This window comes from Pelophylax lessonae (genome assembly GCF_965119305.1).
Source record: "Pelophylax lessonae genome assembly, chromosome: 6".
Taxonomy (NCBI): Eukaryota; Metazoa; Chordata; class Amphibia; order Anura; family Ranidae; genus Pelophylax; species Pelophylax lessonae.
The window spans coordinates 168363376-168375980 of NC_138773.1; the positions used below are offsets into that span (position 1 = coordinate 168363376).

General features: G+C 43.0%; 1 protein-coding gene across 1 annotated transcript in view; it reads left to right on the forward strand.

The window, feature by feature from the left end:
- Positions 1-12605, forward strand: part of FAM234A (family with sequence similarity 234 member A) — a 131756-nt gene that overhangs the window by 31160 nt on the left and 87991 nt on the right. The window contains exons 4-5 of the mRNA XM_082260148.1: positions 1855-2049; positions 6242-6372. Coding sequence (XP_082116274.1) covers positions 1855-2049; positions 6242-6372 — 326 coding nt within the window. The remainder of the gene's footprint in view (positions 1-1854; positions 2050-6241; positions 6373-12605) is intronic.

The window sequence follows — 12605 nt, forward strand, 5'->3', positions numbered from 1 at the left end:
CTCCGACTTTTCGGCCGACAAAATTCTGGTGCGCAGGCTATAAAATTTTTGTCCACCGTCAAAACACGTCCGATTTTCATGCAGTCAGTACATATCGCATATGGCAGTGTGAACTGCCAGATGTGCGAATGCGATGCGGAAACACGCTGCATATTCGCAGCGTTCCCGCATCGCACAAGTGTGAACCAGCACTAAAGCTGTAAGGGAAAAATGAAAACATTCAGTTTTGTAGAGAAATTTGGATATTTACTTTTTTGCGTACGTTCAATTTTCACCAATTTGCAAAAAGAGGCAAGGTAAAAATTAAAAATATTTATTAATTCCATACAGGTTAAGCTTTTATATTTAGGAGGGATTTAGCAGGAATTTTGTAAAATTAGCTGTGATTGTATCTGATAATAATGGTTTTAGTGTATTTTTTGATAACACTTGCCCAAATATCGCCGGGCCTTATAAATCAGTAGCACCTTCCTTTTACTCTACAGGTCATGTGCTTTCAGAAAATATATGGTTTGGGGGTCTTTTACAAATTCCTAAAGCTGTAAGGGAAAAGTGAAAACCTTCAGTTTTTTAGAGAAATTTGGATATTTACACTTTTGTGTCCGATTTTCACCACTTTGCAAAAAGGTGCAATTTAAAAGTTACAACTATTTGTTAGTATTAGCTCCATACAGGTTAAGCTTTTATATTTAGTAGGAATTTAGTAGGAGTTTTGTCAAATTTGCTGTGTTTTTACATGCTAATAACGATTTTAGTGTATTTTTAGCAAAAATATTGTTTTTATAAACATTTGCGCAAATATCGTGGGGCCTTAAAAATCAGTATCACCTTTTTGTTTTACTGGTCCTGTCTGCTTTCAGAATGGTTTGGGGGGTCTTTTACAAATTCTAAAAGCTATAAGTGAAAATAAAAAAAGCAAAGGAAAAATTACAAAGATGGGTCTGGCCAACTGAGTTTAAAAATGGAACGCAGGGCCTGACAGCGAAAGGGTTAAAGGCTTTTTTCTGCCTGTCAGCTGCCGTGTTCACCAAGCTGTGCAGCTTCGCAAATGGCACTAGGTCTGTGCCAAGGTGATGTGACTGCCGTGTGCATTTGTGAAAGTGATGCCATCGCAGCCCAGCTACAGGCCGAACAGACAGAACCCACAGGGAGAGAGACCGGGTGAAGATGGAAGCGCCCGAGGGCTGACATCACGGCGCTGGAGGGCTGACATCAAGGCCCTGGAGCAAATTATAAAAACACAAAGAAAAGCACTCTAAGGGCAGACAATATTTATTAAAAAGTATAAAACATCAACTGCAGCAACTCACAAGAAGCCACGATATAAGGGCTGTAACATCAATGAATAGATAACGTTCCTCTAGATGGTGCCATCCATCCACGTGCTGGAGGGCTGACATCACGTCGCTGGAGGGCTGACATCACGTCGCTGGAGGGCTGACATCACGTCGCTGGAGGGCTGACATCACGTCGCTGGAGGGCTGACATCACGTCGCTGGAGGGCTGACATCACGTCGCTGGAGGGCTGACATCACGTCGCTGGAGGGCTGACATCACGTCACCGAAGGGCTGACATCACGTCGCTGGAGGGCTTCCTTTGACAGGTATACTAGGTCTGTTATAATGTGCTAGTATGCGGTGCATTTTTTTTTCTTTTTTAAACTACTACTTTAATATATGGTGGAGGTAATGATGGGCACTCTTACAATACAAGTATTGTAGCTATGCTGAAATAATAAGAAGTTTGCAACCTTACTCAAATTCAGTTATGTATTTTTTTTCTTTTACAGGTTTTCAGTTATGTATTTTTTTTCTTTTACAGGTTTTCAGTTATGTATTTTTTTTCTTTTACAGGTTTTAAGTCTCCATGCTTCTTTTTATCTGCCTTGTCTGGTACAAATGGGAGCACTTTGTGGGTCACCCCTGTTAGTGATGATGACAATATTCAGTTAGTGCAATGTGGAATCCATAACCTTGGTGGTGCAGGACATTCTGGTTGTGTATTAATTGGAAATTCAGAAGTCATATTAGCAGTTGATTCAAAATTGGGTAAGTCCATTTTTAGTGTATAAATATTTCTCTTATCAGATTGGAGGATGTGAACTTTGTGTCTGATGTCTGTTTTATACTTCCAGTTTACATATAAAAATGTATAATAATTGGTATAATAAGGCCTACATAAAGCACACTTTGTTTCCTGCCCCTTGGGTATTTAAAGCTGAACTCCAGCCTTACCTTCAGTAGTGCACTGTTCTTCTGTATTGAAATTGCTCACAATGTGAGCTTCTCACAGTGTACATTAGAAACCAGCAAATGAAATACAGCTTGCCTCATTTCTTGGTTGGGGGAAGTCCTGCATCATCTATTCTAGACGTTTCTTTTTTTTTCTTTTTTTTAAACTCAGCCTTTCTATCTCTGGTCTGCCCCTTTCATTATTTGGATATCTGTTCTTTCAGTCATGGAGGCGCAGGATTACATTTAGGAATTGCCTAGGGAAGCTTGCAAGCAAATGCATCCTATCAAGGAATGCCTACTCCAGACTGATATCCACTCATCAAGTTACTTGATATTTGCATAACTCCTCCCAAGCAAACCACTGCTTTCATTAGGGATGGGGGCCCTTAACCACTTCAGCTCCGGAAGCTTTTACCTCCTTAATGACCAGGCCATTTTTTGCGATACAGAACTGCGTTGCTTTACCTGACAATTGCGCGGTTGTGCAATGATGTGCCCAAAAAAAATTGATGTCCTTTTTTTCCCACAAATAGAGCTTTCTTTCGATGATATTTGATCACCTCAAGACTGACAATCTTATAAAGAAAAAACAATATTTTTTTACTTTCTGCTATAAAACACATCCAATAATTTTTTTTTAAAAAAATCACATTTCTTTATCAGTTTAGGCCAATTTGTATTCTGCTACATATTTTTGGTAAAAATAAAAATCCCAAAAAGCGTATATTGGCTTGCGCAAAAGATATAGCATTTACAAACTATGATATAGATTTACTGACTTTTTTTTTGGTTTTATTCGTAATGGCGGGGATCAGCGTTGTTGCGGCAGACAAATCTGACACTAAGTGACACTTTTTGGGGACCAGTGACACCAGTACAGTAATCAGTGCTAAATAATATTCACTGTTTACTGTATAAATGACACTGGCAGGGAAGGGGGTTAACATCAGGGGTAATCAAGGGGTTAAGTGTGCTCCTTGCTGTATTTCTTAATCTGGATACACATTATACAACTTTTTTTGTTTATATGGTTTTGGTAAATCTAAAGGTAAAAAATCTAAAGACAATTGTATAGTGTGTATGGCCCATTAGAAAGCTTCATCACTTGCTGGTATGTATATTTGGGACAGAGAAACCAGTGAGACGTAGGAAGGAGTTTACCAGCTGACCTCATTAGCACACACCCTTCACCCATAAACTATGTTTGCACAGCACCCCCCCCCCCCCGTATATCTCCATGTGTGCATTTGCCTGGCTTCCCCGTTACCCCTCCAGGCAGACTCAGGCCGCATGCAGCCAACAAGATACCCCTTAGTAGTGCAAGGGACTCTCTGATTGGATACAGAGTGATTGGATAGATGGTGTGTCCTATTATATAGTTTGGTAAATCTAAAGGGGATTGTACAATCAGATTGTATAGTGGCCATATTTATATACCTAAATTTACCTAGTTGCTCTTTAATTGCCATTATTTGTTAAAGGCACACCAAACACAGAAGCAAACGCACATTTTGCCACATGAAAAAAATGGGTGGCAAACACAGCAAAACTCACAGTAAAAAATGTGCCACTCGCACCACGCTAAAATGTTGCTTGAGCTACTTTGTCACGTATTGTGCAGTCCATTGATATCAACAGACTGCTCTATGTGTGTCACTGAAAAAACGAGCCAAAATACTTGCGCTCCCCTGGGGCTTTAAAGTGAAATTGGTACGTTTAAACAAGAACAACGAGGCTCCATTCACATCTGCGTGTTTCCAGATGCATGGCAAACCACACAGAAAATGAGCGCTTTGCCATGCATTTCAGAAACGCTGCAACTGTGTATCGTGTTTGTGTTGTCATTACATGCTAAAAGCTACTTAAATTGCAGCAAACGCACCATGCTCCAGTCCAAAAAAGTTTTGGAGGTGATTGTCGCATAAAGGGCAGCCCATTAAAGTGAATAGGCTCGCCCCATGCTTGACGAATGAAAATGCTCTAAAACGCCCAAAAAAAAAAACCTGGATGCTGGAATGTGAGTTTTTTTGATACGTGGAGATGTGAACGAGGCCTGACAACTGGGTGTCTCTTAACTCCCTCCTATGTACTTGTATAAAGATGGCTATAAAGATGGCTATACACTATGCAATCTGATTGTAAAATCTCTGTACAATTTCCTTTAGTGTTACCAGAACTATGGAATAGGAGGGTACCTGACCAATCCATTCAATTAGTATCAAAAGCGGAGTAGTATCTACAGCCGGGTGCCCACAGTAGAAATGCCGGCGCCGCCGAGAGGAGCGAGGCTTCGGGCGGCCGCATCGCTGGATCATGGGACAGGTGAGTATGTGTTTATTAAAAGTCAGCAGCTACACTTTATGTAGCTGCTGACTTTTAATAAACACAAAAATGAGTTGAACTCTGCTTTAAATCAGACAGGCCCTTGAACTACATAGCTGATGGGAGTTCTAAAGGAAGTTGTATAATCAGATTGTATAGAACAGGGATCCTCAAACTATGGTCCTCCAGTTGTTGTGGAACCACACTTCCTATGAGGCATTGTAAAACTCTGACATTCACAGACATGACAAGGCATGATGAAAATTGTAGTTCCTGAACAACTGGAGGGCCATAGTTTGAAGACCACTGCTATAGAAAGTGGGTGGAAGGTGGTTTTGTAATGAGGGATGTGTGGTCCAGAGTGGTGAACACACCCTTTCATGCCTTCTTCTGTGATGCAACAAGGAAGTGAAGGCTTCTGGGAGATGGCCTACAAGAAGTGAATGCTGAGAAATGATCTGTAGCACCCTACAAGGTAGGTACTAGGTAAAAGCATAATGGGCTTTGGCTGCCTAGCAGCAGGGTCATTACTTTCAGCTGGACTGTCATGTCTCCCAGGTGTGGCTGCTGAGAGGGGAGTCTCCCCACTGGTTCCATGAGAGGATTCTCATTGGGCAGTGAAGGAAACCCAATCAGTGACCCATTCAGGCCTGTATCTACCCCAGAAGGCAGGTTTTGCCGCAGAGGATTCTGGGAGTGGGTATAAGTTTGAGGGGAACGCATGACGAAGCGTCTTTGGCAGGAAGCAGAGTCCCAGGAGGGAGAGTATGGCTGTCTTCCCCTCCTGTCAGAAGGATCGGGTGTCTCGGGTGGCTGCCTAGGAATTCAGAAGGGAGAGCTGAGCTGCAGAGAGGATCCGGTGTGCCGAGGACCAGCGGAGGAAGAGGGGTTCAGTTCCAGGAATACCTTCCAAGGTTGTGAGTACTGAGAACTGCCCCTGGGGGTCTGCCTAGTGTAGAGTGGACCACTCCGGTGAAGGTCCCAGGGATCCTAGAGCCTGCAAGTGTAAATCGGGTTGCCTAGTGAAAGGACCCTGAAGTATTAAGAGGGCTGCCTAGTCACAGGACCATGGAAGTGTAGAGGGGGTGCTAGCGGTTGGGCCCTGAAGAGTCAAGTATTCAGTGTTAGGAGTTGCAGCAGCGCAAGCAGTCACAAGAAGCTAACTCAGTCAGTGAAGGGCTGGAGGAGTATCCCACTCATTCCCTTCTCCTATCCCCATTATAAAATAAAACAAACCAAAGATGCCGGAATGGTCATTGTCTCAGCTCTCACACTTGGGTTTTCAACTTCAATGTGTTGGAAGTGTTACCGGTAACAATTGCAGTCCCATATCAGGCCCAATGCCTGGAAATATTGCTACAGATCTACAGGTATATAGAATCTGAAAATCATTTAAAAACTCAAATAAACTGACAAGATTTTAAACCTCCTGTGGATGTCGCAAGTGAGAGAAAAGCACATTGGGATGGCTGGGCCAGAAATGGCCCGGGAAAACGCTTTTACTAATTATGAAAAGTGAAATTCTGCCCGAAAAGGTGAACTTATCCTTCAAATTTGTTGTAGATTGTGAAGTGCTATTATGTTTTTGCTGGAGACATCAGAGTTCTTAAGTACACAATCCTTGCTTTATTTACATCTGTTGTTTTCTGGGACCTTCAATTCTGATAACATCTTTATATTACAGGAAATATTTTATGGAAGAAACCAACTGGAATTGCATTGAACTCAGTGGTTATAAAGCCTTTGCTGAAAATCCCAGATATGAATGAGGATGGTATAGAAGATCTGATGATTTTTCTAACGATCGAACAGGAAGTAAGATAAATTCCATAGCGTAAAACCTTAAGCTGAACCCTGGGATAAGCAAATATTGTCTCTATACAAGTTGTGTGTGTTTTTCCATGATTCTTGGTATCCTTTGTGTGTTTCTTCCAGATCTGTACTGTAATCCAGTGGGAAGCTTTGCCCCTCTGCAGGAGCTTCCCTTTAATAGAGATGGGTTTTCTTTGTGACTGGCCCTGTTGTCATCTCCACCTGTAGTGGGTGGAGCCTGCTGGGTCCCTCCCATAGCTCTGCTTTCTGCACAGCATAGTGATGATGTCACTGCTGCTTTTGGGTTTGCAAAGACATATGGTGCTCACAAAGTGGATATACTTCCTTTGTAGCTATTGAGGAATGTATTGAAATGGGAGTTTTTGTACCCGGAGTTCAGCTTTAAGTCATGCTTGTATTGGTAAATGCCTGTGTGTTTTCTTCAGTTATCTGTAAATTGTGAAAACCTATACTGTATATAGTAGCAAAACAAAGCAAATTAAACAGAAGAAATCAGATTAACCTATTGGCTTATATAGTTTTATTCTGTATTTATTACCATACCAAATACCAAAAATATTTTTTTTCAATGTGGTTAGAGTAACACTCTACACATGGGCCAGATGTCGGGAGACATTGGCCAGTTTTGGGCGGGGAGGGTATTGGAGGTGTCCCCTTGTCAGAACACCCCAGCAGAGGAGATCGCTGTACTAACTTACATAGTTACAATAGTTGAGGTTGAGTAAAGACAATAGTCCATCCAGTTCAACCTGTGTAGGTGTGTGTGGACGTATTCATTTACCATACCCCCGAATGTTTTGATCTTGGAGATGTACCTCCAAGAGTCTTTTAAAAGTAGCCATAGTGCCCGCAGTTACTACCATTTGTGGAAGAGAGTTCCACAATCTTATTGCCCTTACTGTAAAAAACCCATTGCGTAGTCTGAGGTTAAATCGCTTCTCCTCTAATCTCATTGTATGGCCTCATGTTCTCTTGCACTCCTTGCGACTGAATATCTTTTTTTTTTCTATGCTGAGATCACCGTTGAGGTATTTGTAAATTGCTATCATGTCCCCTCTCAGGCATCTCTTCTCTAGGGAGAATAAATCAAGTGCTTGTAAACACTCCTCATAATTTAGGTCCTCCAGTCCCCTAACTTCTCATAGTTAATACAGCAGCTCCGACCGGAGCTGACAGTTTTTTTTTTTTTTTCCCATTTAACCCGCTGTACTAGGCTAAAAGAGAGGGTTATAACCCCTGCCAGATTTTTTTTTTCTTTAGCCATCTGAGACCCATTGGGGATATCTACCTTTGCTTCCTGTCCCATAGGCAAACCGGAAGTGAGAGGAAATCCCTGCAAATTAATGGAGTCCCCTGAAGCCCCCAGGACACCAGAACTAGTGTCCCCATATGAAGGTTCCCCCTCTATTACTTTTTTTGGTGACAACCCAAAATTTGGGATTTTCTTTTACTTTCATTTTCAATGATAATGGTAAACAGGACAAATGGAGAGGATGAATCTCCCTAATGGGGGCACAGGCAGCAATGAAAACCTAATAGGTGTTCTAAAACATCTCAACTGTACCCAAAACTTTAGTTGTATTTTAGAGCTGAACTCCAGCCTTACCTTCAGCCTGGCACAGTTGTGCAGGCTCATCTCCTGTTCTAAAATTGCCTACTCTGATTTTACTGCGTACCGTGAGCATTTTTCAGAAGGTGCAGCAAGTCTGACAGAGCCCATGTCCCCCTAGCTGGGGGACACTTAGCGTGAGATGCTGGATTTTACTATATGTTTGTTATTTACCTAATAAATTTGAGTGCATTTTATAAAGTGGGTTCTGTGCGGAGTTTTGAGCTTAATAACCCAGGTACTGCACTATTGGAAGCTGTTTTTGTTTGTTTGCCTATGACCTATGTGTGAGCTGTGTGGAGCCATCTTGGAGAGGGAATTCCATTGTTCTTAACCACTTGCCAACTGCCTAACCCCGATCTACGTCGGCAGTCAGCCCCTCACAGGCAAAGTGACGTAGGGCTACGTCACTTGCTTGTGAGGGTCTAGGGAGCGAGCGCGCGCCCCAGGAGGCACGCTCCCGCGTGGTCACGGACCCCCCCCCCCCCCGCGCGTGTGACCAGCGGACCCGATGTCCGCCGGTCACTCGGCGATCGGCGGGGGAGAGGGAGAAAGTCAGGCGGCTTGTGTAAACAAGCTGCCTGTCATTCTCCCCTGTGTATGAAGGCTGATCATACGGTTCTACTATGTAGAACCGTCGATCACTCTTCATACATCTGAAGCCACAGCCAATCACAGTAGAAAGCACGCCCCTAGGGACACACACAGCCCCTCCCTCTCTAATAAAGTTAACCCCTTCACTACCAGTGTATTTTTACAGTAACAGTGCATATATATAGCACTGATTACTGTAGAAATGTCATTGGTAACCCCAAAAGTGTCAAAAATGTCAGTCAAGGGTCCGATCTGTCCGCCGCAATGTCGCAGTACCGCAAAAAAAATCGCAGATCGCCGCCATTACGTGTTAAAAAAAAAAAAACAACAAAAATCTTTCCCTTTGTTAGTAAACGCGAAAACATTTGCGCAAACCAATCAAAATACGCTTTTTGTGATTTTTTTTACCAAACATAGGTAGCATAAAACAAATTGGCCGAAAATGTTAAAAAATTTTGATTTTTACATTTTTTTTGGGGGGAATTTCATATAAAAAAATGTGAAAAATATTGTTATTTTTGCAAAATTGACGCTCTTTTTTTGTTTATAGCTCGTGATCAAAAAATCGCACAGGTGATCAAATACCACCAAAAGAAAGCTCTGTTTGTGGGAAAAAAAGGACGCCAAATTTGTTTAGGTACAGCGTCGCACGACCGCGCAATTGTCCATTAAAGTCACGCAGTGCCGAATCGCAAAATACCCCCTGGTCGGAATGGGGGTAAAATCTTCCGGGGCTTAAGTGGTTAAAGGAACCTGGACACCAGAGTTTGGTCCATCAGATTGATCTGCGTTTATGCTTTGTTGATCCTTAGGGGTCTATAATGGAGACGAGCTTCCACTTGACCTGGTGAAAGGAGCATGAGTGGAAAATTGTCATTACACTGTGGTGTCATCCCTATGAAGCACCTTATCAAATAGAGACTTTTTTGATTGCACAAGCTATAAGAACAATAATTATTTATTGCATTGACCTTTTTTTGCATTATATGTTTGTTTATGGATTTATTTTGCCTATTTAGTATTTTTAGCACTTTCTAGCTATTCATTTTACCTTGATTTAGAGGCAGCGCGACCACACATTTTAATATTGATTTTTTACTTCAGATATTCTGCTTGCAATTGCAGTCTACCTAGGGGCACCTACTTCTCCATATTTACATTCACCCATCAAAGTATTTTATACTTGCATAAATCCTGCCAAGAGCCAGCCCACTGCTTCCAGGAGAGCTAAAGGCTCTTGAGAGAATTATTGAGGCACCCTGCAAGCCCGTCTCCCCAGCCATGACCTGCCTGCATTGCATAGAAACGTACAGAGAATTGATGATGTCACTGGGTCTAAAAGCAGATATTTAGATTATTTATTAAAACATTGAAAATGCTTTATTTAAAAACGTCATTAACATGTTGATGAGGGAGGAGGGAAAGAACCAAGAAAGGCAAAATGTAAGCAGTTTAAATTTCAGTTTCAAAAATTTATATTTACGAGATCTAAAAGTATTAAACCAAAGAAACATTTTCATCTCTTACAAAGTTACTAAGAGTTAAAATAAATACAAAATGAATAGGTTACTATAAGGGCAGCATTACCCCTGCTTGGATATAAGCCCCTGTACCAGCCCTATTTTCTGTACTTTAGCATGCTCTACTCAGTCTGTCCCTTATCTGACAATGATGAGGTTACTCCGTAATATAAAAGCTAAGTTTAACTACAGTGCCTTGAAAAAGTATTTATACCCCTCAGGGCTGGCCCAGGACATTGTGCTGCCTGGGTCCGAGAATTAAATGCTGCCCCCCCCCCCCCCAAAAAAAAAATTCACGCCCTCCAAGAGGCCCCCACATTCTATAGGACTATGAAAGCAGTCAGAGGGGTGTGAGTGTGTACGGAGTGACAGCAGGAGCAGGACAGAGCAGTAGACACTGGGCAGATGAGCGCACCAGGCTTTCTACTGTCTATAGTGCCACAGTGCCCTACAGGGCTGCGGGCATGGTACTGGAGAATGCAGTGCTGCGGGTATGGTACAGGAGAATGCAGTGCTGCGGGCATGGTACAGGAGAATGCAGTGCTGCGGGCATGGTACAGGAGAATGCAGTGCTGCGGGCATGATACAGGAGAATGCAGTGCTGCGGGCATGGTACAGGAGAATGCAGGGCTGTAGGTATGGTACAGAAGAATGCGGGGCTGAGGGCATGGTACAGGAGAATGCGGGGCTGCGGGCATGGTGCAGGAGAATGTGGGGCTGCGGGCATGGTGCAGGAGAATGTGGGGCTGCGGGCATGGTGCAGGAGAATGCGGGGCTGCGGGCATGGTACATGAGAATGCGGGCATGGTACAGGAGAATGTGGGGGCTGCGGGCATGGTGCAGGAGAATGCGGGGCTGCGGGCATGGTGCAGGAGAATGCAGGGCTGCGGGCATGGTGCAGGAGAATGTGGGGCTGCGAGCATGGTACAGGAGAATGCGGGGCTGCGGGCATGTACCATGCCCGCAGCACTGCATCTTCTGTAGTAGGCCTGCAGCCCCGCATAATGGCAGGTAGTGTGGCTGTGGAGCAGTCTCACTTACCTGTTTCTAAAGGCGCCTTAGGATTTAAAAATGGTGCCGCCCGGCGCCAACACGTCACCGCGCATGCGCCGCCGCCGCTCGGGAAACCCCGTACATGTTCGGCTATTCCCTTGGATATGGACCAATGGTAGGACCGGCCCTGATACCCCTTGAAGTTTTTCACATTTTGTCATATTACAACCAAAAAACGTAAATGTATTTTATTGGGATTTCATGTGGTAGACCAAAACAAAGTGGCACATAATTGTGAAGTGGAAGGAAAATGACAAATGGTTTTCAAAATGTTTTACAAATAAATATCTGAAAAAAGTGTGGTGTGCATTTGTATTCAGCCCCCCAGTTGTCAATACTTTGCAGAACCACATTCGCTGAAATTACAGCTGCAAGTCTTTTTGGGTATGTCTTTACCAGCATTGCTTTACTCTGATGCCCCTAACTAAAATCTAGTGTAACCAATCACCTTCAGAAGTCACCTAATTAGTAAATAGAGTCCACCTGTGTGTAATTTAATCTGAGTATAAATACAGCTGTTCTGTGAAGCCCTCAGAGGTTTGTTGGAGAACCTTGGTGAACAAACAGCATCATCAAGGCCAAGGAACACCCCAGACAGTTCAGGGATAAAGTTGTAGAAACGTTTTTTTCCACAAAAGCGGTCTTAAAGCAAGGTTAGGTTATAAAGAAGTATCCGAAGCTTTCAACATCTCACAGAGCACTGTCCAATCCATCATCCGAAAATGGAAAAAGTATGGCACAACTGCAAACCTACCAAGACATGGCCGTCCACCTAAACTGACAGGGCCGACATAGAGAGCATTAATCGGAGAAGCAGCCAAGAGGCCCATAATAATTCTGGTGGAGCTGCAGAGATCCACAGCTCAGGTGAGAAAATGTGTCTACAGGACAACTATTAGTCATGCACTCCAAAAATCTGGCCTTTATGGAAGAGGGGCAAGAAGAAAGCCATTGTTGAAAGAAAGCCATAGGAAATCCCGTTTGCAGTTTGTGAGAAGCCATGTGGGGAACACAGCAACACAAGTGGAAGAAGGTACTCTGGTCATATCAGAACAAAATGTAACTTTTTGGCCTAAAAGCAAACTGTAATGTGTGGCGGAAAACCAACACTGCACATCACCCTGAATATGCCATCCCCACTGTAAAACATGGTGGTGGCAGCATGTTGTCCGAATGCTTTTTTTCAGCGAGGACAGGGAAGTTGGTCAGAGTTGATGGCAAGATGGATGGAGCCAAATACAGGGCAATCCTTTTTTTTTTTTTTTTTTTGAAAGGTGTTTATTTTTCAATTTTCAATACATAAAAACAATACATAACAAAAGGTACAATCAATGTCAATAAAACAGAGCAGGGTAGATACAACGAACCAATGGAAACCATTGCAGCATAGACAAATCAAAAACATAAACAGGCCAATGGGGCCTAGGGGGGTAGAGAAG